The 25,502-nt window shown below is 37.7% G+C and overlaps 1 protein-coding gene and 1 pseudogene across 1 annotated transcript in view; both read left to right on the top strand.

Annotated features, from left to right (window-relative positions):
* Positions 1 to 25,502, top strand: part of SLC35F4 (solute carrier family 35 member F4) — a 267,852-nt gene that overhangs the window by 211,482 nt on the left and 30,868 nt on the right. The window contains exons 3-4 of the mRNA XM_020986533.2: positions 9,227 to 9,524; positions 19,383 to 19,602. Of these exons, the coding sequence (XP_020842192.1) occupies positions 9,227 to 9,524; positions 19,383 to 19,602 (518 nt within the window). The remainder of the gene's footprint in view (positions 1 to 9,226; positions 9,525 to 19,382; positions 19,603 to 25,502) is intronic.
* On the top strand, positions 15,057 to 15,758 carry LOC110208479 (eukaryotic translation initiation factor 3 subunit K pseudogene; annotated as a pseudogene).

Genomic DNA, 25,502 nt, shown 5'->3' with positions numbered 1-25,502 from the left:
CCAAGGTCTCATGAGTTACAAATATCATTTTTCCGTGCAGGAAGGTAAGCAGTTCAACCTTAATAAGTCTCTTATGATTCCTCTTTCTTATTTACCTCTTCAGGTTCCACCTGAGTCTTGTATTTGAAAGTCAAATTTTCTGTTCAGCTCTGGTCTTTTCATCAAGAATGCTTCAAGTCCTCTATTTCACTGAATGACCATTTCCCCCCCTAAAGGATCATACTCAGTTTTGCTGGGTAGGTGATTCTTGATTGTAATCCTACTCCTTTGACCTCTGGAATATTATATTCATGCCTTGTAGTCCTTAATGTAGAAGGTACTAAAATCTTGTGCTACCCTGATTGTGTTTCCACAATACTTGAATTGTTTCTTTCTGGCTGCTTGTAATATTTTCTCCTTGACCTGGGAACTCTGGAATTTGGCTACAATATTCCTAGGAGTTTTCCTTTGGGGATCTCTTTCAGGAGGTGATCAGTGGATTCTTTCAATTTCTATTTTGCCCTGTAGTTCTAAAATATCAGGGCAGTTTTCCTTGATAATTTCTTGAAAGATGATGTCTAGGCTCTTTTTTTGATCATAGCTTTCAGATAGTCCAATAATTTTTTAATTCTCTGTCCTGGATCTATTTTCCAGGTCAGTTGTTTGTCCAATGAGATATTTCACATTGTTTCTAATTTTTTTCTTCTTTGGATTTGTTTTACAGTGTCTTGATTTCTCATAAAGTCACTAGCTTCCAATTGCTCTATTCTAATTTTTAAGGAAGTATTTTCTTCAGTAATCTTTTGGACTTCCTTTTCCATTTGGCCAATTTTGCTTTTTAGGGCATTCTTCTCCTCATTGGCTTTTTGGACCTCTTTTGCCATTTGGGTTAGGCTATTTTTTAAGGTGTTATTTTCTTCAGTATTTTTTGGGGTCTCCTTTAGCAAGCTGTTGACTTGTTTTTCATGATTTTCTTGCATCACTCTCATTTCTCTTCTCAGTTTTTCCTCTACTTCTCTTGCTTGCTTCTCAAAATCCCTTTTGAGCTCTTCCAAGGCCTGGGACTGATTCATATTTTTTGGAGGCTTTGGATGTAGGAGCTTTGACTTTGTTGTCTTCTTCTGGTTGTATATTTTGATCTTCTTTTCACCAAAGTAAGATAATATAGTCTGACTCTTTTTGCAGCTTGCTCATGATCCCAGCCAATTACTTGAGTTTTAAACTCTTTGTTAAGGTAAGAGTCTGCTTCCAATGTGCAGAATATACCGTCCCAAGCTTCGGGGGTTTGTACAGCTGTTTTTAGAGATACTTGTAGGGACCTGTAAATTTTCAGTTCTTCCAAGGTGGTATGATAAGGGGTGAAGTGTTTACTCCTTTCCTGGCCTGTGCTGTGGTCTATTAGTGACTGCAAGTACTCCTTTCTGTTCTGTAACTGTGAGGAGGGTCTCCTGTCCACAGCCACTACAAGCTCCACCATGCCAGCACCCCTCTTCACCCCAAGACCGCCGCCCAGAACTATGACCCAGATCCAAGCATGGGCAAAACAAGAGATTCCTGCCTCAGCACTGGCAAAGAGATCCCTGCATTCTCTCTCTGATCAGCCACTGGATTCCCTCTCAGTCTGTGGGCCGGAATCTCAAGAGGCAGCTGCCCCCTCCAAGGCCACACTTGCTGGGAACTGGATCTGAGACCCCGCGTTCCTCTCTCAGCACTGCAGAAACAGACTTTTCCTACTGACCCTATAAGTTGTCTTTGGCGTTTGTGGGTTGAGGAGTCTGGAAACGCCACAGCTGCCTGAGATTCAGTCTCTGAGGCCTGCTTCAGGATTGCTGAGGCCTGTAAGCCCGTACCAAACTGTGCTCCTCTCCCAGCCCAGTGTGAAATACTTTTCTTATAAATCATCCAGGTTGTCTTGGGCTGGAAATTTGTTTCACTCTGTCTTTTTGTGGGTTCTGCTGCTTTAGAATTTGTTTAGAGCCATTTTTTATGGGTATTTGGAGGGGTTTGGGGGAGAGCTCAAGTAAGTCACTGCAAGTCACCATCTTGGCTCTGCCCTCTGGGTTAGTCCATTTTTAAGGTGTTATTTTCTTCAGTATTTTTTGGGTCTCCTTTAGCAAGCTGTTGACTTGTTTTTCATGGTTTTCTTGCATTACTCTCATTTCTCTTCCCAGTTTTTCCTCTACTTCTCTTACTTGCTTCTCAAAATCCTTTTTGAGCTCTTCCATGGCCTGGGACTGATTATATTTTTCTTGGAGGCTTTGGATGTAGAAGCTTTGACTTTGTTGTCTTCTGGTTGTATGTTTTGATCTTCTTTGTTACCAAAGAAAGATTCTAGTCTGACTTTTTTGTGCCTTTGTTTGCTCATGATCCCGGCCAATTACTTGAGTTTTAAACTCTTTATTAAGGTAGGGGTCTGCTTCCAGCATGGAGAATGTACTGTCCCAGGCTTTCAGAGATACTTCTAGGGACCTGTAAATTTTCAGTTCTTCCAAGGTGATATGATAAAGGGCGAGATGTTTACTCCTTTTCTGGCCTGTGCTCTGGTCTGTGAGTGACCACAAGCACTCTTTTCTGCCTTGGAACTGTGAGGAGAATTTTCTCTCCACCACCATTACAAGCTCCACCATGCCAGCACTCCTCCTTACCACAGGACTGCCACCCAGAACTGTGACCTAGATCCAAGCATGGGTAAAGAAAGGTATTCCTGCCTCAGTACTGCCAAGGAGATCCCTGCAATCCCCCTCTGATGAGCCACTGGATTCCCACTCAGTCTGTGGGCTAGAAGCTCCAGAAGCATCCGCCACCCCAGGGCCATGCTCTGGGACTGGGGCTGGAACCCACCTTCTCTCTCTCACCACAGTCACAGACTTTTTGCACTGACCTAAGTTGTCTTTGGTGTTTGTGGTTTGAGAACTCTGGAAACCACCACAGTTGACCCTAATTGAGTCCTCTGAGGCCTGCTCCAGGTTCACTGAGGCCTATTTTGCCTGTGAGCCCACACCAAACTGCGCTCTTCTACTCTTATTGCGCAATATACCTTTTGGATCAACCATCCAGGCTGTCTTGGACTGCAAATTTGTTTCACTCTGTCTTTTTGTGGGTTCTGCTGCTTTAGAATTTGTTTAGAGCCAGTTTTACAGGTATTTGGAGGGGTTTGGGAGACAGCTCAAGCAAGTCACTGCTTTTACTCCGCCATCTTGGCTCCCCCCCCCATAATAGCAGTTTTATAGCACTGTGTAAGAACCTGTGCTAAGTACTTTACACATATGGTTGCATTTATCATCACAACAACTTTACAAAATAGGTGCCATTATTAGCCCCATTTTATAGATGAGGAAACTGAGACCAATGGAGAAATTAGTTGCCCAAGATTACCCAGATAGTAAATGTCTAAGTCTGGAATTGAACTCAGGTCTTCCTGATTGTAGGCTTGGTGCTCTATTCATTACATCACCTAGCCACACAAATAACTGTTAGTAGAGTTGTAAATTGGTTCAGCCATTCTGGAAAGCAATTTAGAATCATAATCTCAATAAAGTGCTAGCACTTATATAGCACTTTAAGATTTACAAAGCACTTTTATGTATATTATCTCATTTGATTCTCATAACAATCAGCACAAGTCATATACTATTATTTTCTTCATCTTATTTTATAGATGTGGAAACTGAAGCTGAGAAAGATTAAGTAACTTGTTCAAAGTCAGATAGCTATGTGAGTCAGGATTTAAACTCAGGACTTCATGACTCCAAGCCCCAAACTCTATTCACTGTGATACCTTGCTGCCTACTGTGCTACCAATCTGTTAATTGTGTTGATAAAATAACTAAAATGGCCATAACCTTTGACTCAGAGATCCCACTGCTAGGCAGTGGGACCTAGAAAGTTAATGATAAAAAGAAAGTTCCCATGTCTACCAAAATATTTATAGCAGTATTTCTCAGAATAGGAAAAAAAAACTGGAAACAAAGTATATATCCACATACTGGGAAATGGCTACACAAAATTATGGTACATGAATATTAAAATATTCAAGTGGTCCTGTGATTTCATTATTTTAAAAGTTCTTTCAATGATACAGATAGCACCCTACCTATATCTACCTTTTTGTTCAACTCTTCTTCATGCCCTCCTATGAGTTTGCCACAGGGGGTCCATCCAACCTGCTAGAAACCTTCCTCTCTGTCTCCTGACATTACAAGTGTGCCAATGGAGCATTATAGGTCCAGTTGTCTTCTGTCATCATCTTCTTTTGTTATAATTTTCTTTGATTAAATATTTTTTTCCTATTCCTCAAAGTTCCTTATTCATTTTATGTTGGAGGTTTCTCATACCTGCCATATGCCTCACCACTTCCTTCACCTTTGATATTCCAATTTAATTTTTCAGAACATGGTTGTGCCATATAGCTAGCCTAATAGAACATTAATATTAAAGAGATACGTCTTTGCTTCCATGGTAAGTTTGGAGTGTTGAAAGAACGTTGCAGTTTCCTGAAAGTAATCCAGCCTTCTCATCTCCTCCTTTTTTATCTCAGGCTCAACGAATTATCTATCTGCAATATTAGTCACACAGATTCATACTGCTGAACAAATACTGTTAGTTGCTCATCCAAATGCACGTTGTCATCTGGATAATAGCCAGTGTATATATACTCAGTTTAGAGTAGGGGTGTCAAGTAGCCCAAAGGCCACATCACTCCTGAGTACAACCCAAACCAGATTAAGCTATAATTTGGAAATACTTAAATAAAAATACCACAAAACATAAATAATATTAAAATGTGGGTTTCTAAGCCAATGTAAGGTCTATGTATAATTTAGTGGCCTCCATTTCTATTTGAATTTGACATCATCAGTCAGAAGGACTTCACCATCCACAGGGAATACTCCTTCAGCTTGTACTCTGTGCTAGACAGTGGAGAATACTTTGATCTTCTATTTGACTGTTTTATGCCTCCTCTGTTGCTTACAATCAGAGGATCCTTGAATAGAATTATCTTTGTTGTTATGTCTTGCAAGGAATTTTGAATAATTTTGATGGATGAATATGAGATATCTTGCTGGAAAACAGCCTTGAAGGGAGTCTTTTCCTCTGCCAAATCAAACATTTGTTTTTTCATAATCAACAAATGATTCTTATAATCTCTACATCTCTAAGTCAATTGCAAAGTGGGACATATGTGATCCATGGTTGAATATCATTCATGAAAGTCTGAATATTCTCTGCAAATACCATCATTGTGGATGCCTCAATTCATGTAGCAGTGACCCTTATAAAGGTTTTGTATGGATAGGAAAACAGGCAGACAGATTAGTAGGTAGTGAGGTTCTCTAAGTTGCTTTTTGGGGGGGTATTAATAAAGTCTCAGATTTCCCCCACACCTTTGACATCTTATGCTTTTCAGATACTTTTTATATTGAACTCTGAAACATCATTATAATTGGTCCAATCTGGCTGTTTTTTCTTTCTTTGTTCTTTTTCTTGTCATTTCTATAACCCCTATAGGCACATCTGGGGTTGTGACTTTAGGGACCAAATGCAATACTCCCACTTTCCTTGATGGAGAAAAAGTTCATTTAATGATTTTTTTTTTTTTGCAAATTGTTCTTTTTAAAATGTATTGCCCTCCTTCCACTTTCATCCTTGAAAGCCTATGGGATTTCTTTGTTCATTTGGATATCTTGCCAAATTCTCTTTGAACTTGTCTTACCCTCTACGGATTCTCTCAGCTCTATCAGGCATTCATAATCATCCAACAACCTTCTTTTTTTTTTTTGGCTTTTTTTTTTTAGGCAATTAGGGTTAAGTGACTTGCCCAAGGTCACTCAGCTAGCCAACAACCTTCTTGATAAGATTTTTACAAATGAGTAGATATTCTAACCTGGTGTTCCCTCTGGCTGTCATCTCTCTCTACTTCATGAGGAAGTCAAATGTTTGCTGATTAAGCTACCTTCTGGGTTCTACTGATCTTTGTGTTGGGGCATTAGATTTACATAGAGTAAGCTTCTGTGTGAAGTCATTGTAAGTGATGTCAATATAATTTCTTTTGTCCATCTCCATTTTATTGCCTATTCTTTATTTAAATAGTTCAAAACAAGGGGCAGCTAGATGACACAGTGGATACAGCACCGGTCCTGGATTCAGGAGGACCTGAGTTCAAATCTGGCCTCAGACACTTGACACTTACTAGTGTGTGACCCTGGGCAAGTCACTTAACCCCATTGCTTAGCCCCCCAAAAATAGTTCAAAGTATAAGTTGATTTTGATGTATGCCATATTTTTCTCATTATTATTCTTACTTTTTACTCATTCCTATCTCGGTCTTGGCAAATCAGTGACCTGACTGTAAAATGCTCATTCAGAGATAAATTCTACATTGATAACAAGTAATTTCCTGTCTGTTAAAGATTAGAGACTAGACTTGTGGCTTCATTGATATCAGGAACTTCTGAATGAGGGAACTCCCTCTACCAATGTAGGATGGCACTTTCTCTTATAAGACTTATAGTCATAAAGAGTTTCCTAGGACACTTAGAGGTTAAGCCTAGGGTGACATAGCCAATTTGTGACAGAGGTAAGACTTGAACCCAGTTCTTCTGGCTTTGAAGCTGGATATCTACTATGCTACATTGTCTTTTTGTCTGCTAAAATGAAATATATTTCACCTTTTAATGGTATTATTCAGAACTAACCATATACAATACTAATTATTTTCTTGAAAATAAGGATTCAGATAATCTACACATCTTTGGCTTCTCTCCTTCCCTTTTTCTGAACCATGATTTCTCCTACATTTCTCACCATCCTCATTATTTCTCACTTTTTCATTGAATTTGTAAAATGTCAGAGTCTACATTGACCTAATTTGGAGGCTCTTAACAAGTTCTCCTGGAAATTTCTTTACCACTTTATCCTTAACAACCCATGTTGATACATAATCAGCAAATATTTTTATGCAATGTTTTTGCAAATACTTCTTACTTGTATTGCAGTATGAGCTGACATGAGATGTTCCTAGGAATGATATTTCTTGCTGCTTTGGAATAAGATAAATTCAGTTCCAATTCTTTTGTTTGCCTCTCCTCTGATCCATCCACATGTTTAGCTGCATTTTATTAATTTTATTATTTTATTAATTTTGTTTATAATGAGAAGATCAAGATTGATATGATTCAACATCTCTGATAGTACACTTAGTTAAGTATCTCATGTTTAATGTACTAACATCTACATTTTATAGACAGTCAAAAAACTGATTCCTAGCACTATGATAATCTTTATAATATATGAATATAATTGAATGTTATGACATTGTAAGAAAAAATGAACATGATGAATCCAGAGAATGATGAATATAAATATATAAACTGATACAAAATGAAGCAAGCAGGATCAGGAAAATTATACACACATATATACATGCACCCCCCCATATATATATATATATAACATACATATATATATATATATACATACATATAAAATTTTCCTGATAACATTTTATGTGTATATGTATATATGTGTACACACACATATGTGCACACACAAAAGTGTTATTTGGAGTCAATGTCAAATGGGAAAAAAATCAATTGAAACTGAATGCTATGGAATTATAACAACTAATTCTAGCCCCAAAGAAGAGATAGAATATGAGAATGTACCTCTTTCTCTTCTTTACAAATATGGGGGACTATGTATGTGGAGCACTACTTATAAAGTTGGGCTTCTATTTTTTAGTTTTGTTTTTCTTTTCAAAATTTTCATTATATGGGATAACTCTCTGGAAGGGGAAGAGTATACATATATATTGGAAAATGTATGTGTTACAAAAAGAAAATCTTTAATAAAATTTAAAATAAAATAAGAAAGTTGGCCAATAGATGATGAATTATTTTGACCTCAGAAACTCACAAAACTGTCTCTCTACTAAAGATGTGCAATGGTTGAGAATGACACCATTGGATAGAATAACCCACCCCAAAGAAACCAAAGATCCTTGAAATACTGTTATCATTATTAGTCATAACCCATATTTATGTAGATATAACTTTAAGGTCTACTCAGAACTTTCTTTACAACAACCTTGTGAAATAGGTAGGTGCAATTTTTTTTTTTTTTTTGGTGAGGCAATCGGGGTTAAGCTAGTAAGTGTCAAGTGTCTGAGGCCAGATTTGAATTCAAGTCCTCCTGACTCCAAGGCCAGAGCTCTATCTACTGTGCCACCTAGCTGTCCTTGTAGATGCAAATATTATGCCTACATTACAATAGAGGAAACTGAGGTTTGAGGTTAGAATTGATTTGATCATGGTTACTCATCTAGGAAAAGACATTTTGTAGTCATTATTAACTCCTAGCTGCCAAGAAATATTAGTTTCTAAATTATGAATATATTCATGGAATAAGGAGTTTAGATTTTAAATGTATATTGTACTTTTGGAGGGGTAAGAACATTAGTCCAAGCATGAGCTGCATCTTACTTTGCCTTGAGAATGGGGGCAAGAAAAGTATTACTTGTTGCCAGGGCCCCCAGAGGCTCTGGGTTCACATGAAACCAATTTGGTCTTGGGGACCTGCCTCCTGAGTGTTTCTCTCTTTGGCTAATTTTCCATTGCTGCAGACTAGAACTCTAAATGTCTAAAATGAGCGGGGAACCTACGTCCCTGAGGCCACATGTGAGTGTGGCCTTAGGTGAGGCCCTTTGACTTGGTCCAAGTTTTCCAGAATAAACCCCTTTATTAAGGGGATTTGTTCTGTGAAGTTTGGATTTGGTCTAAGGGCTGCACTTGTGGACCTAGAAGGCCACATGTGGCCTTGAGGCTGCAGGTTCCTCACCCATAGTCTAAAACAAACCTTAGGTGTGCCTTATTTCTTGTGCTTCCCCAAAAGTGGGCATCAGGCCACCACATCTTGCATAGACACTCAATATAAAATTTGAACATCAGGTATAGCACAGTTTGTATTTCCTCCACCACAGAAAATGGATGACACAAAGACTTCACTGGAGCTTTTCTCTTGACTCTTATCATAGAAACAAAATACAGAAAGCACACATTTCTCTTTAATATTGTATTCTTTCGGTTTTCAGCTTTAGCCAATCTTTGGTAAGACAGCAAAGGAGTATCTGCTTACACTTAAAAGACTGTTTCTGATACATTGAAGAGATATTTAGGAAATGAAACATCTGAATGTCATGCTTTTCAATTCAGGTGACTTAATGTATGTGTATCTCATCTCCTTCTTCCAGGAGATGAGGGGGCACAGACCCATCCAGACAGCAATAGCCAAGAAAACAGAGTCAAGACTCGCTGCCAGTCATGTGCAACTCTCTTTCTCAAGGTCGTCTGGGGATTCTTGATCATTTTGTCTGTCTCATCCTCTTGGGTTGGAACCACACAGATTGTAAAGATCACATATAAGAACTTCTATTGTCCATTTTTCATGACTTGGTTTTCAACAAACTGGAACATTATGTTTTTCCCAGTCTATTATTCTGGCCATCTGGCTACTGCTCAAGAAAAACAGTCTCCAATTAAAAAATTCAGGTAAGTTTCATTTTAATGGGATGTCATTAAATAATTTACAATCTGAATTGAGATGCCCAGAGAAGCAGCATGGCACAATGGGTAGAGAGCCAGACAAAGATAGGAAGACCTAGGTTTGAGTCCTGCCTCTGACACATACTGGTTGGGAGAGTGAGCAAGTCATTTAAGAGAGGTAAGTAGTACCTCTCTGTGCCCCTGGCAACTCTCAAACACTGTAAATCATAAAACATTTCTGGATTTGTATTGGTAGAGGGAGTTTCAATAGTTGAGAATATGGAGAAGAGCTTGGGCAATGAGTACAAAGCAGAATTCAGCTCGAGCTCCTGATCCTGTGGTGCATAAACAGATTAAAATCATCCAACTATTGTTATTCTGTTTTACTAAAATGGGAACTTTGCACATATGAGTACTACTCTGCTGGCTAAATGTGTATGTGTGTGTGTTGTTTGTATGAGATAGAAAGAGGAACAGAGAGACAGAGAGACAGAGACAGAGACAGAGATGGAGTGACACAAAGAGAGACAGAAATAGAGACAGCAACAGAGATACACAGAGAAAGACACAAAGAGAGAGCCAGAGAGAGACAGTCACAACAGACACACACGTACAGAGACACACAGAAAAACAGAGAGACAAAAACTGAGACAGTGACAGAAAGTGAGAGACACAGAGAGAGAGACAGACACACACAGAGAAACAGAGACAGAGAGAAAGACAGACAGACAGGCAGACAGGACAGAGAGAGACAATGACAGAGAGACAGAAACAGAGACAGAAGCAGACAGAAAGACAGGAACAGAGATGCAGAGAGAGAGAGAGAGAGACAGAGATAGAGAGAAACAGAGAGACAGAGAGTGACAGAAAGACAGAGAGACAGAGAGACAGAAACAGAGACAGAAGCAGACAGATAGAGCAACAGAGAGAAAGATAGAGGCAAAGAGACAAACAGACAGAGAGGGACAGCACCAGAGAGAAAGGGAGGGAGGAAGAGAGAGAGACAGAGAAAGAGAGACAGAGACAGGGAGAGATAGACAGAGATAGAGACAGAGCACTCTGTACCTGTTTAGTCAGTAACCTCCTGGCTGGTCTAGTCCTGTAATCCTATGATCCTATGAGAGGTTTGAGTTTGTGAGGGCTAGTGCTTGTTATGTAATTAACCAAGCTTCTGCAGCATTCATCTTGGAGAGCTCAGTTAACTGCAGCAACTAATTGAGTCTATGTGGCTTCCCCACAGCTCCATTTAAGCACCCTGAGCTAAAGAAATGATCAGAATCCAGCATCTCAACAAGGAGAAAATCAGAGTTGTGGGATAAGCCAGCTAATAACACAGTAGAAATGATAGCTGTAATCAAGATATAAGGCCATTCTATACTTTCTTAGCACTTTACTGATTTTAGCAGAATGGCTGGGAACTTAACTTTTTTCTTTTCCTAGTATTTAGTGCCAAGGAAGAAGCTGATTATTAAAATGGAGCCATCTAAAAAAAATTCAAAGAAGCAGCAAAATAGTTTTGCACACAATGTGTCCTGTCTATTAACTATTGAGAATACTTCACAGATTCAAAATGGTTTGGAATGTGTGTCCATTTATAGACTTAAATTTTCACAAAAAGGAATAAATATGAAATCATTTAAAAATTGCAATTAAAATTGTAATTGGCTGCTAAAGATAATTTTGTATTCAACTTCCACCAAAATAAGTGCAGCATTGGGGTGTATATTTTTATGACTATGCTTAATATAGTAATTATAAGGAGATTTATAAACACCATATGGCTATATTGGACATGTTAATATTTTGCACAGACCTATATCAACAAATAATTTACTGTATACATATATGTACATATGTATGTTTGCATATGTATTCCTATTTTAAAGTTCTTACAGTTTAGTAGTATAGTTTACCAAAAAAAAAAAAAAAAAGGCTGTGAAATGCTTCCAGATTACTCCAAAGCAAATGAAGCCAATTTTATTTGAAATTATCTGCTTAAAAAAAAGATTTGGATATTTTGCTCTTGACTGGAAATGTTACCTTGGGAGTAAACTTTATTTCCTCCACTTGTCGTGTGTCTGATTAATAACTCAGAACTTCCCTAAACCTATGATGAGACTAGACACATTCACCTGTGAGTTTTGTTGGAATGAAGTTTCAACATGCTTGTAATCAAATCAAAAGACTTGTGTCAATCACAAAGCATTTACTATGAAGGGAATATTCTCCTGGGGTTCCTCTTCACATGCAAGACAAATGTAGCTAAAAAGTTCCCAAAGCTTTGATTCCTACTCCCTCTATTCTCATAAATGTCACCTACCAAGAAGAGAAGAAGCTGAATTTGGTCTTCATTTATTCTCTGCTCTTTGGAAAAATAAGAACTTGAGCACCAGAGTTGGAGTCTGAGTAACAGGGGAAAGAATTTATGCCAGCACTTCACTTTTTGAATCTTTCTCTTAAGTTGCATGATAGCATTTGTAGGTTTTCTTTCAACTATGTACCAACACGACATGTTATAACCCATAAGGTTACCTATTTGAGAATGATCCAGATAATTCAGTCATGTATACAATTTACTTGTGTCATGGAATAAAAATAACTTTCTTTGTTTTTTGAAAGTCAAGATTGTTCAAAGCTGAAAAAACATCAGGTGGCCAAGCTAAGGAACACTACCTGTTTAGGAATCAGCTTCTATCCTTCAAAAATAGAAGTCAGTCAGTCAGTCAATAAGCATGTATTAAGGACCTACTATAAAGGAGCCAAGATGGTGGATTAGGGTCAACCACCCAGCTGAAGTCTCTCAGCCTTCCCCATAAACAACTTTAAAATAATACCCTAAATCAAATTTTGGAGCAGTAGAGCCAATAAAAAGTTGGAGTGAGATTTTTTTCTGGTGCAAGAAAACTTAAGAGGTTGGAAGGAGAATTCTGTATCACTGGGGTGGAGGTCTGTCCAGAGCCCATACATGTAACTGTGGTTGCAACAGCTTTGAGATCTCTTAGCCAAGAGATAGTAAAGGGGTCAGACAACTGCTGAGAAAGAGATTACAGGGAACCTTTTGCTGGCACTGAGTAAAACTGAGCACTGAGTACTGGCAATGAGTGGAACTCCATTGCCCATATGCAGTTCTGGGTTCCCGTTCCAGGGTGGAAAGAAGTGATGGTGGTTGGTCACATGGGATCACAAGTGCTGGTCACAGCACCAAAGCAGGGAGGAGTTCTAGCACATGCAACTGCAGAAGACCAGGGGACTTTCCTTAGTAAAGACCAGAGTGCAGACCAGTACAGTAGGATCACATCACTTTGGAAGCACTAAGAACCTGCAGACCTCCAGAACTAGTTTTGAAAATAGCATTATGAAAAAGCCTGAAGCTTGGGACAATGCCTGTTCACTCCCAGGTGAGCACAGCCCAACTTTAACATAAAGTTCAAAGTCAAGAAATAGGTTGGAAAAATGAGCAAACAACAGTATCCGAAAGTAATTCGACTATAAAAAGTTACTAGGGTGTCAGGGAAGACCAAGACATAAACTCAGAAAAAGACAAAAGTGTGAAAACAACTACAAAAAAAGCATCAAAGAAAAATCCTGACCCCAGTCCAACAGAAATTCCTGGAAGCTTTAAAGAAAGACATAAGAGTGGTAGAGGAAAAAATGGGAAAAGAAATGAGAGTGATGCAAGAAAATAGTGAAAAAAGAATTAATAGCTTGGTAAAAGATACACAAAAATACTGAAGAAAATCATACCTTAAGAGACAGAATTGGCCTAACAGTAAAAGAGGCACAAAGATTCACTGAAGAAAAGAATTTCTTAAAAAGCAGAAAAGGTCAAATGGAAAAGGAAGCACAAAAATTCATTGAATAAAATAATTACTTAAAAATTAGAATTGAACAAGTGAAAACTAATGACTTTGTGAGATATCAAGAAACAATAAAACAAAGTCATAAGAATGAAAAATAGAAGAAAATGTGAAATATTAGAAAAACAATTAACTTGGAAAACAGATCAAGGAAGGATAATTTAAGAATTGTTGGACTATCTGAAAGCCATGATCAAAGAAAGAACCTAGACATCATATTTCAAGATATCCAGATGGTGAAATAGGAATTGAAGAAATCCACTGATCACTTCCCAAAAGAGATCCCAAAATGAAAACTCCCAGGAATATTATAGCCAAATTCCAGACCTCCCAGGGCAAGGAGAAAATACTTCAAGCAGCCAGAAACAATTAAAATAACATGGAGCCACAGTCAGGATCACACAAGATTTAGCATCTTCTATGCTAAAGGAATGGAAGGAATGGCCAGGGAATCCTATACCTTCCTCATAACCTTGGGTGAGTTTGATACTGAAAGAAGAAGACAAGGAGCTCAAGATTGTAGTAGTAGTTAATCAATTGGGTTACTTACACTGGGAGCTTGTATGATGGATCCCCGCCAAGAGCTCAGATAATCAGCAGTCTGGGGTGGCAGTCAGTCAAATAGTGGATCCCCTTGAATACCTTCCCAAAATCCCCATGGTAATTATAGATATCAGACAAAGGGAAGAGGAGCCGTTGGGTGCTTCACTGCAGATTGGTGGATATTTCAGGTTTTTCTGCTTACTTAATGTTTTGACTAATATTTTAATTTATACTTAGTATTGAACCTGGTTCCCAGATATCCAGGTGTTTTCCCAGTGCTGTTGGGTAAATGCCTGGGTACTGGTCAAATAATGGTCATGTACTAAGTCACAGTATCTAAGTTATGATTCAGTATATAAGTTATGATTTTTGACAGGTCACCATGTCTGGGCTTCCACCTTTCACAGAGTTTAAGTTAATGGCTTTTTGCTTCTTATTGTGCATTATGGCTTTTCCCCAGTCAGGACCCTGCAAGTAGCAATCATGATATCAGAAAAAGCAAAAGCAAAACCAGACCTGATTAAAAGGGATAATCAGAGAAACTGCATTTTGCTAAAAGGTACCATAGTTAATGAAGTAATATAAAAAAATCTGATAGAAACTTCATTTCTCAAAAGTACATTAAGTATAGAACTGTGTCAAATTTATAAAAATAAGAGTAATTTTTCAACTGATAAATGATCAAAGGATATACACAGTTTTCAGAAGAAGAAATCAAAGCTATCTATAGTCATATGAAAAGTGCTCTAAATCACTATTGACTAGAGAAGGGCAAATTGAAACAGCTCTGAGGTACTACCTCACACCTATCAGAAATGACAAATGCTGGAGGGGATAAGGGAAAAATAGGGACACTAATAAGCTGTTGGAGTTTTGAACTGGTTCAGCCATTCTGGAAAACAATATGGAACTATGCCCAAGGGGCTATAAAACTGTGTATATTGTTTGAGCCAGCAATGCTACTACTAGGTCTGTGTCCCAAAGAGAACAAGGAAAAAGGAAAAGGACATATATGTACAAAAATATTTAAAGCAGCTATTTTTGTGTTGGCAAAGAACTGGAAATTGAGGGTACACTCATCAATTGGGGAATGGCTGAACAAGTTGTGGCTTATGATTATCATGGTGTACTATAAGAAATGAGGAGGAGGATTGCAGCTCTAGACTCGGCCTTGACATCTGCATCTGATTGTGAAAAGGAGGAGGATGTGGTGCTGTTCCAGAAGATGGATGCCAACATGGGGAAGATGCTCAATGGCATCAACAGATACAAAACTGGCCACCCTGGAGCACTATGTGGAGATCCAAGCCAAGGAGAACACCTATGATCTGTAAGCCAACTTGGCCATGCTCAAGCTATACCAGTTCAACCTGGCCATCTTCCAGACCACAATGATAGCCCAGATTCTGCTGAAGACCCTCACCAGTCTCCCCCACATGGACTTCACCCTGTGCAAGTACATAATTGATCACGCTCGACATGAAGAGCAGCCCATCAGGCAGATTCTGTGTTTGCTGGAGACCTGTCATTTCCAAGCTTTCTGGCATGCCCTAGATGAGAACATGGCATCATGATTATCATGCCATCACAGGCTTTGAAGACTTGTCCAAAAACTTATTGGCCACATTGTGGATATCACATATTGACATATTGGCTACTGGCCGAGATGCTGGGAGATCTGTCAAACACCAGCTGAAAGTATGGATGAGCAAATATGACTGGAACTCCAATGAGGCAGGATAGGTCTTCATTTGCAGCCGAGAAGAAAGTATGAAGCCCAAGAACACTGTGGCAAAGATCAGTTGAGAGTGTTTCCAGCATCATGGCTTCCTCCCAGTAACTCCTTCTTCTGAATGTCTCCTTTTTAATGTATTCTATTTCCCCTTACATACAGCCAGCTTCTTAAATAAAAGCCATTTACTTCCTGGAAAAAAAAAAAAGAAATGACAAGGGGAATGATTTCAGAAGAGCATGGCAAGACCTATATGAATTGATACAAAGTAAAGTGAGAAGAACCAGGAGATCACTGTGCACAGTAACAGCAGTTGTTGCAATGATGACCAACTGTGTAAGACTTGTCTACTCTGATGAACCCAAAGACTCAAGACAATCCCAAAGGACTCATAATGAAAAAATTGCTATCCACTTCCAAAGTGAGAACTGGTGAACTCTAATTGCAAATTGAAATATAGTGTTCTCACTTTGTTTTTCTTGATTTTTTTGAAACATGGATAAAATGGAAATATGCTTTGCATTATTTCACATGTATAATTAATATATTGCTTGCCTTCTCAGTAGGTGGGGGAGGGGTGGGCAGGAGGGAGAGAATTGGGACCTCAAAATTTTTTTAAAAAATCTTTAAAATAAATAAAAAATATATTGAAAAAAGAAAAGAAAAAAGCATCTACTATGGGCCAGGCATTGTGCTAAGCACAGGGGATGCAAAGAAAAGACAACACACACACTTTCTCTGTATATTTACATATAATTTGCACACACATGCACACACACATACATAAAAACATACACACATACACATATAGTGGGCAGCAAAGCGGCACAGTGGATAGAGCACTGGGCTTAAAGTCATCTTCCTGAGTTCAAATCTGGCCTTAGATCCATATTAGCTGTGAGATCCTGGACAAGTCACTTAACTCTGCCTCAGTTTCCTTATCTGTAAAATGAGCTGGAGAAGGAAATGGCAAACTGCTCTAGTATCTCTGCCAAGAAAACCCCAAATGGGTCATGGAGAGTCAGTTACAACTGAAAACAACTGAACAACAACATACATATGTTAGTGAACAAGAAGAAAAAATCGTATAACATGTACCAAAGGGTCAGGATAACTTTAGAATCTCATAAACATAGATTGAAGCAAGAACATGAAATTAAGGGTTACCTAAGTTTCACTTAGATTTTTGTTGTTCAGTGTTGTTCAGTTAGCATCTAGAGAATTCAGTTGCATCAGGAGATTTTGACAGTATGGTAGGAAAAACAAAAACAAAAAACTTCATATTGACCATTTTAAGGAAAAAATTTTACAGAAATTTTGGAGCTATTAAGAATGGTAATGGCAGATTATCTAGATTCATCAGACAACTGTTTCATTCTTTGTCATATTCCAGCTTTCTTTTCCTATGTATAATACACATCTTGGCTAGATATTCTAATGTTACTTTCCCAAGAATGTTCTATTTTATTTGAATCTTTATTTTAAAAATCCATTTAATTTTTGAAATGTATTTTTATAAGGCTTAAATATCAATGATCTCAAAGTGCTATAGCTTTTCCAATCTGCAATAGTAATGATTAAGAGGAAGAAGAAAAATAAAAGGAAGGCTGCTGAACAATATTACCTCAGTCAACAAATAATCTACGTTCTCTTCCACCTTCTCCTAGCTGTCTACCATGGTTGGGCGTGGGGCGGGTAGGGAATCTCTCCTTTCAGATACAAGTCCTTTTTTTTGTTGTTGTTGAAACTCTGAAGGAGGAACAGGTTCATACATATTTTAACAAAGGACCTCCATACTGCTTTTCTTGTCAATATAAACAGAATATCAGGTTGGATATGAGAATGGGCTATCATTGCCTGTCAGCAAGTCCTATAGAATTTTCCTATGTTTTGGGAGAGAAAAGAGTTTTTTAAAATAAAAGCAGACGTGATAAGTCTTAAGTGATGTTCTGTGTGACTTTAGGAGTTAGGGTGACCCAGTAGCTATTAAAAAGATAACAGATTGTGCAAGCAGTATTTATCCAAAACACTTGGGTTTTTAAGTGTAGTCACATAGTGTAAGAAGGATTGCTAAATCTTTATCAAAGCCCTTTTGTCTGTGAGCTCTGATTCAAATTTTTGTCTGAGGCTATTAAGTTCTAAGGAAATCATCCATTTTCCCTTTAAGTGAGTATACCTCTTTGTGTGTGTGTGTGTGTGTGTGTGTGTGTGTGTGTGTGTGTTTGTGTGTGTTTCTATATGGAAGACTAAATCTTTCTTAGTCTTTGGATTTGACTGATTTCTGCATTGAAGTTTTCTCCTCAAGTCATTTTTTTTTTCTTTCCGAACCATAGTTTGGTTCTAAGAATATGCTTCTTGTTTGGTAACCTTCCAAATAAAATGAAGTCTGACAAATTTCTACATTTAAATTTAATCTTCTCCCAATAGCTCGCTGGAACTTCAAACATGTCTCCCTATTTGAAGCCAGCAAGAGGATAGGGTTTGGGGGTGTGGGGTTGTCTGTTAAATGAGAATGAAGATAGAAGGATGACAAGAAATTTTTACAATGAAGTTTTATATTTCAATGCAATGTGGCTTTCAAATGGACTTCACTTTATGTTAATGGGCATCCTTTTGTCTAAAAACACTGTGCATGAATTATTTAATGATTCCTTACCATTTCCCTTTGAGGTAGGTTAGTTCTTATGCATTGCTTCCTTCTGAAACAATTGCTAAAGTAAGCAGCAAGGACCATGTGAAAATAATCTTATTTTGAACATTAGTGAATCTGGAAGTGTAAACTGCTCACTGCTTTGAACCCAGCAAAATTTTCTTAATTATAACTTGACTCTTAGTTTATAGAAGCTGTATTTATGTGCGCACTAGTTTTGCCATTTTGAATGAATTGGCTAATAAGCCTGGTCAAATTTCACTTCAGGTACTAAGTCAGTCAGTCACCCTTTAATTCAATTAAGTGTTTTTAAAAAATAAAACAAAATTCATTCATTGATCCAAAATATCTATAGTGATATCCAGTATTCTGGTTGACTCCCAGAAGTTGAACAATTTGTATTTTCTTATTTGTCTATATCTATGATGATCTATGTCTAAAAGAAATAGGATATTTAGGCTTTACCGCTATCTCTCTACCAAGAAAAGTTGTTTCACCTCTAGTGGCACACCCTTCCCCCCGTTCCCCTCCGCTCCCACCCCACAAATGTAAAGAAAAGTTACAGTGTCCTGTGATTATAAAATCTCCTCTCTGTGTGTGGTATATTGACAATGATGGTTTGGACATCAGTTATTTCTTTATCTGGAACCTAAACATGCACTAAATGATCCACAAAAATCAAGATTCTGTTCAAATTGCTCTTTTGTACTATTCCTTGAGCATAGAAAAATGCACCCTCCAATCCCCCCATTGTCAAAAAACTAAGAAACTACCAGTTTCCATAATTCTCTGCCCTGCTTTGGTACGGCACAGGAAGCTGCTATGGTGAATGCTGAATGGCTACCCCTCTGATTTAAGAAGCATATCCAGAAATAGACTGTGCTGGTTCTGTACCTTAGAAGACCTATGACCCACAGGATGGAAAATTGAGAGTGCAACATGTTTCCAAGATAAATGATTATTTGTGCATGTGTGTGTATCCCCCCCCGGGGGATTCTGTCATGAATGTTATTTTGTGATTCCATGCTCCAGGAGACATGAAAGCAAATTCTATTTGAGTATTAACTTCTTTTCTCTCCTAGGGAATGCAGTCGGATTTTTGGCGAAGACGGTTTGACATTGAAGCTCTTTCTTAAAAGGACTGCTCCCTTTTCTATCCTATGGACTTTGACTAATTACCTGTATTTACTGGCGTTAAAGAAACTGACAGCCACAGATGTCTCTGCCCTGTTCTGTTGTAACAAAGCATTTGTCTTCTTACTTTCTTGGATTGTGCTGAAAGACAGGTTCATGGGAGTAAGGGTAATGATACATGTGATTTTCAAATATGCTACTTTTCTTAATCATGAATCTATAATATCATAAGGTCACAGATTTGGGGCCTAGTTTTAACTGCTTCATTTTACAGATGAAGAATTGAGGTTCAGATTTGCCAAGCTGTTTCCAGGGTTTAGTGTAGTGCCTGACAGATCATAGATGCTTGATAAATATTTATTAAACTGAATTGAATCATACAGTTAATAAATCGCAGAGGAGGATTTGAACCAGGGCCTCTGTCTCCAAAACCAGTGGTCTTTCTGCTGTATCTCTCTACCTTTCATTCTGGCCTATATTTTTTATGAACACAAAATCTGTATTTGAAGATGCATTTGGGATCCCAGCCCTTACAATATGAAGTGAGACAAGCATGCTAGACAGTTTCCACTGACAAGTTAGTTGCATGATTTCAATAAATCTTTTCTTTTCCTTCTTTTCTCCCTATCACTTTAAAAAATATTCTGATATCTGCTTCCAAATCAACCACCCTCTGCTGTCCTAAACAGATAAGCAAAGAGTCCTTTTTAAAAAAAAAATACTGTTTTTCATGGATCCATCTAACTTTCCATTTTTGTTTTAAAAGGGCCTAAGTAAACCCAGAATTAGCCATACTTAAGATTACCTTCAGCTTTTTTGAAGCCATGTATCACAGAACAATTCTTTCATTTATACACCTGGAAATGGCTTTCTTTAATTAACATTAGTACAAGCAGATAAGATTACATAATAGTAATTAAAATCAGTGGTAAGAGCACAAGGATATTAAAAGTTGTATTTTCAGCATAAGTAATATTGAAAATGAGACCAAAAAGAAACAACTTATACTTAAAAAAACATAAACCCTTAATTAAACGTATGAAACCTTCACTAACTTTTTCAGTTCTAACTTTTTTGGAAGTTATTTTGTGAATTTAAAAAGATTAACTCAGTAAAATTTACTTGCCTTTGGCATTAGTGCTGCAAATGCATTGCTTCAATGCTGACATATTTATTTTTATTTTTCAATATTCACTTCCATAAGATTTTGAGTTCCAAAATTTCTCCCCATCTCTCCCTCCTCCCACCCCAAGATGGCATGGATTCTGAATACCCCTTCCCCCAGTTTGCCCTCCCTTCTATCATACTCTCACCCAACCCCCTCTCTTATCCTCTTCCTCTTCTATTTTCCTGCAGGGCAAGATAGATTTCTATACCCCTTTCCCTGTATACTGTATTTCCCAGTGGCATGTAAAAACAATTGTTAACATTCGTTTTTAAAACTTTGAGTTCCAAATTCTCTCCCTTCCTCCCTTCTCACCCACCTTCATTGAGAAGGCAAGCAATTCAATATAGTTCATACATGAGTAGTCATGCAAAACACTTTCCTAATAGTTATATTGTGAAAGACTGTAATTTCCTCCATCCTGTCCTGCTCTCCCGTTTATCCTGTTCTCTCCTTTGACCCTGTCCCTCCTCAAAAATGTTTGCTTCTGATTGTCCCCTCCCCCAATCTGCCGTCCCCTCCTTATTCCTTTCCCCCCTATTTTCCTGTAGGGTAAGATAGATTTCCGTACCCAATTGACTGTGTATGTTATTCCCTCCTTAAGCCAAATCCGATGAGAGTAAGATTCTTGAATGCTGACATCTTTTGGAAATTCCAGGAACCAGGATATCACTCAAATTTTCTTTAGGTTTCTTTTAACCTGGTGATCATACAGACTTGTAGTGTTTCGAGGATAGTAAAAATAATGAATAGCATCCGTTCATAAAATGAAGGCTGTTCAGAGAGACAGGAAAGGAGTATACTTTTCTCGAGACAAAGATTGGATTCAGCACATGTTGTGCGTCACATATGTACACAGCACGTGTGATTAGTTCAGATTGGCAATTCCTATAGAATTCTTGCTCCCCTTACTCTCCCCACCTCCAGCTAACAGAGATAATGATATTAGGACGATATAGATGTCCGTATTTTGAAGAGATTACAACTCTCCATGCTAAGTGCTTCTTTTCAGCTAAGTTATTAATCAATTGGGTATATAACATGTGGCCCTTCATTGCAAACTCTGGGTCTACACAAGACCAGTCTTGGGGGCTGTCTCCCAAAATCTTTGGATCATTTTGCTACTACTAAGAGTTTCCCTCTGGGAATCTTAGAATAGAATTCTATGTTACTGTGATTAAAGGCTCCCTAGTCTCCATGTGAGCCCTCTGGGTAATAATGTATGTCGGGTACAAGACAGCTTTTGTTTTTCTCTATAGAAAATTCATAAAACACGTAGAGGAATCCTAATAGCTCATACACAGTAAATTCAATTCTACTCTCTTCTATGATGAGTTCTACCTTCCTCCTAGAATCCCATGTAGGCTTCCTGCCCTACAGTACTATCTAAAGGATATTAATTCCCCTTGGCAGGAAAATGAGCTTGGAGTTGCTAAAGCAACAACATTTTAGGGGGTTTCTTCATAGCAGGGAACCATGCCACATTCAGTCATGTTCTGTCATTTCAATTGTGTCTGTGACCTCATTTCAGGTTTTCTTTGCAAAGATACTGGGGTGGTTTGCCATTTCCTTCTCTAACTCATTTTACTGATACGGAAACTGATGCAAACAAGGTTAAGTGGCATGGCCAGGGTCACACAGCTAGAAAGTGTCTGAGGTCAGATTTGAACTCGTGAGGATGAATTTTCCTGACTTCAGACCTGGCACTCTATCCACTGTGCCACCTAGCTGCTGAACCATGCAGGCCTCCAGTCTTGTGTTACCCTAAAGAATTAGGGTCCCTCTGTAAGGGGACAAACTTACAGTTGCTAGATAGCAACCAGCTTTCACTCTATCTTTGTGCCATCCAAATAACTTGTGGCAATAGTGGAGGGCAAAGTACAGGACTTCTGTTCCTCTGTATTATAGCTCCGTATTTTGCTTTGTCTCTAGCTATGGGATCATGCATATATGTCTCTTTTACCTCATTCTGCTACTGCTCAGGAACTGCCCATTCTCTTTCTCTACAAGTCTAAGCACTCAAATTCTCCAGGAACTCACTCCTCCACCCACTCCTCAACTCCAGCAGTCAAACAGCTCTAATTATTGGACAGTTATGGCATATGGTATGCACTTAATAAATTTATTAATTAGTTTATTTTAAACTTTTTATCTTATATCAACCTTAAATCTGCTTCTTTGCAATTCTTACCCCTTGTTCCTATTTCTGTCTTGTGGGGACCAAACACAATGAATGTAATCTGGAGCAGTTATGTGGCTCAGGGCATATAGCTCTGGACTTGGAATCACAAAGACCCAAGTTCAAATCCAGCCTCAGATTCTAGCTGGGTAGTGACCCTAGGTAGGTCACTTAACATGTTTGCCTCAGTTTCCTCATCAGAAAAATGGGGATAATAATAGCACTTATCTCCCAGGGTTGTTTTAGGTATCAAATGAGATAATAATTTTAAAGCTCTTGGCACGTAGTAGATGCTATAAAATGTTAGCTATTATTATTCTCTTTTCCACATGACAATCTTTCAAGTGTAAAGAAATAAACAAATATTTATTTAATACTTATGGGCCCAGTACTGCATTAAGCACTTTACAAATATTATCTATTTTGAGATATAAATATTAAAAAATAGTTATTAGGAAACTGTGGAAAAGGTCCTGTATTTGGAGTTTAGTATCTGTGATCGAATCCTGACTTTGACTGACTGATCTTGACCAAGTCATTTAGTCTCTTTGACTCTCAGTTTTCTCAAAAAAGTAAAATGGGAGGGGGAGGTTGGGACCATATGAACTTGAAAGTCCCTTCCATCTCTAAATTTATATTCCTAAAATTGTGTCCACTTTAAATATTCTCTTTTCCAGGCTAGAAATCTTGATCAGTCTTTGCAGGTGATACTAAATGAGTGGCAACTTCTCCTTATAGAAAAGCGTTAATTGCAGAGAACAATCATGTGAATTAATTAATAACAGCCACTAGGAAGGAAAAAAAAAACATTCATAGTAAGAAGTTTTCTGGTAGCTAATCTTAGAATTAAAACCCAAATGGATCCAGGCTGAAGTCATTTGTGCATTCAGTTGTAAAAGAGATTCTGGCTGCCCCTACCACCAATGAATCTTGACCAGTGACAAGTTGGTCTGACGTAGACATAATGGAATCTTGGCTTCCTTATTATAGAAAATGGAAAAGGGGTAGGAGAGGCATAAGGAGCTTTGTGGGTGTTCCCAACATGGTCAAAACGATGATTTATATTCTAGAATATAAACCATTAGATTTCCCCATGAGAAAATAGCTGTGCTACAATGGAGATTTTTTTTTCAATTATAGATATGAGAAGCATTTCATTAAAAGAAGGTCATGTTTATTTAAGATACTCCAGATAAAAACAATTGCACATACACATTTAAGCAGTGTAGTATACGGCAATGAATGAAGTCAGTGTGAATCTCAACTTTGCTACTTTCTAGTTTGTGTGATTTTGGCCAAGTCGTTTAACCTCTCTAGGACTTGGTTTTTAGATAGCAATGTATTGAAAATCAATGACTGATCTGCTGATAGAAGTCAAATGTTTTTCTCTTTAGCTATCAGAAATTGCTTCATTTTTTACTGTGAATGTTAAATAGTGTCATATTCCAGAAAAGTGTCAAAGCAAAATTTTAATGATGCTCATAATCAGGCCATGGTATATGAGAAGTTTCAAAACGCATTCAGCATTTTGTCTTTTGACAGCATCAGCATTTCTTTTCCTCTGGAGACTCCTGAGAACCTGTATAATTAGGTTATTTGAGAAATTAAAGGAGAAATACAGTACCAACAACATAAATACAGCTATTACTTGTCTTCTGCATCTATAAATAATTTCAAAGCATAGTTCCTCCAGAATCCTTCCAGTTAGACTACTTTCTTACAGCTACTGGATTTGCCTTCAGACATTTGGCTGGAAAGTATTTTTGGTTCATACTACAGCTTCAGTTGTTGAGAAACAGATGGCTAGCCATTATCCTTATTTGCTTCATTCCAAGGGTGTCAAGAAAGATGGTCATGCCCACCTGTATAGTTTTAATGCCAAAACAGACTCATGGCCAGACTTGGGGGTGTCTGCTGTGATAGCATGAATTTCATATAGTATCGCAGTTTGCCAGAAATCAATGCTCACAATAAATCTTAAAATGTATAGTGATTAGTTTGACACAAACTATGAAATATAAACTTAATAACTCAGAGAAAAATAAGGTGTGACACATTTAGTTTTCTGTTGTGAAAAGTAAGTTGCTTTTAAAATATTCATGAATATTTTTCATGTTCAAAGACTGTTTTTGAATAGCAATTGCAGCTAATTTAGAAAGCTCCATGAAAATTAGCAAGCTTAATGGAAATTCAAATTTGAAAGATATTTCTTAAGAAGCTGCCATGTGCCAAATGTATTATATACTTTAACTGGAATTTTTCAAATTCATAGTGACCAGAGATTATAGCTTAATAAAATATTGATCTCTGAGATAAATGGACTTTGGTGTTACATTCTGCTGCCAGTTCCACTTTGTTGGAAACTAGATTTAAAAATGTGAAAATCAAAGCCTTTCTTTCAGATCTAGTGCCTCCTCCTAAGCCCTTTACTATTAAAGAAAAATTCCTTTGACATCCAAAATATCTTCTTTTTCCACATGAGGAAATAATTACATATAGCTAATAGTAGTAGTAGTAGTAGTAGTAGTAGTAGTAGTAGTAGTAGTAGGTAGTAGCAGCAGTAGTAGTAGTAGTGGTAGTAATAGTAGTAGTAATAATAGTAGTGGTAGCAGTAGTAGTCATAGTAGTAGTAGTAGTAGTTAGTGGTGGTGGTGATGGTGGTGGTGGTGGTAGTAGGAGTAGTAGTTTTAGTAGTACTAGCTAGTATTTATATAGTGCTTTAAG

The sequence above is a fragment of the Phascolarctos cinereus genome, unplaced genomic scaffold (genome assembly GCF_003287225.1).
Source record: "Phascolarctos cinereus isolate Bilbo 61053 unplaced genomic scaffold, phaCin_HiC Scaffold_3;HRSCAF=262, whole genome shotgun sequence".
NCBI classification, from domain to species: Eukaryota; Metazoa; Chordata; class Mammalia; order Diprotodontia; family Phascolarctidae; genus Phascolarctos; species Phascolarctos cinereus.
This window is presented reverse-complemented; position numbering and strand designations above follow the sequence as displayed.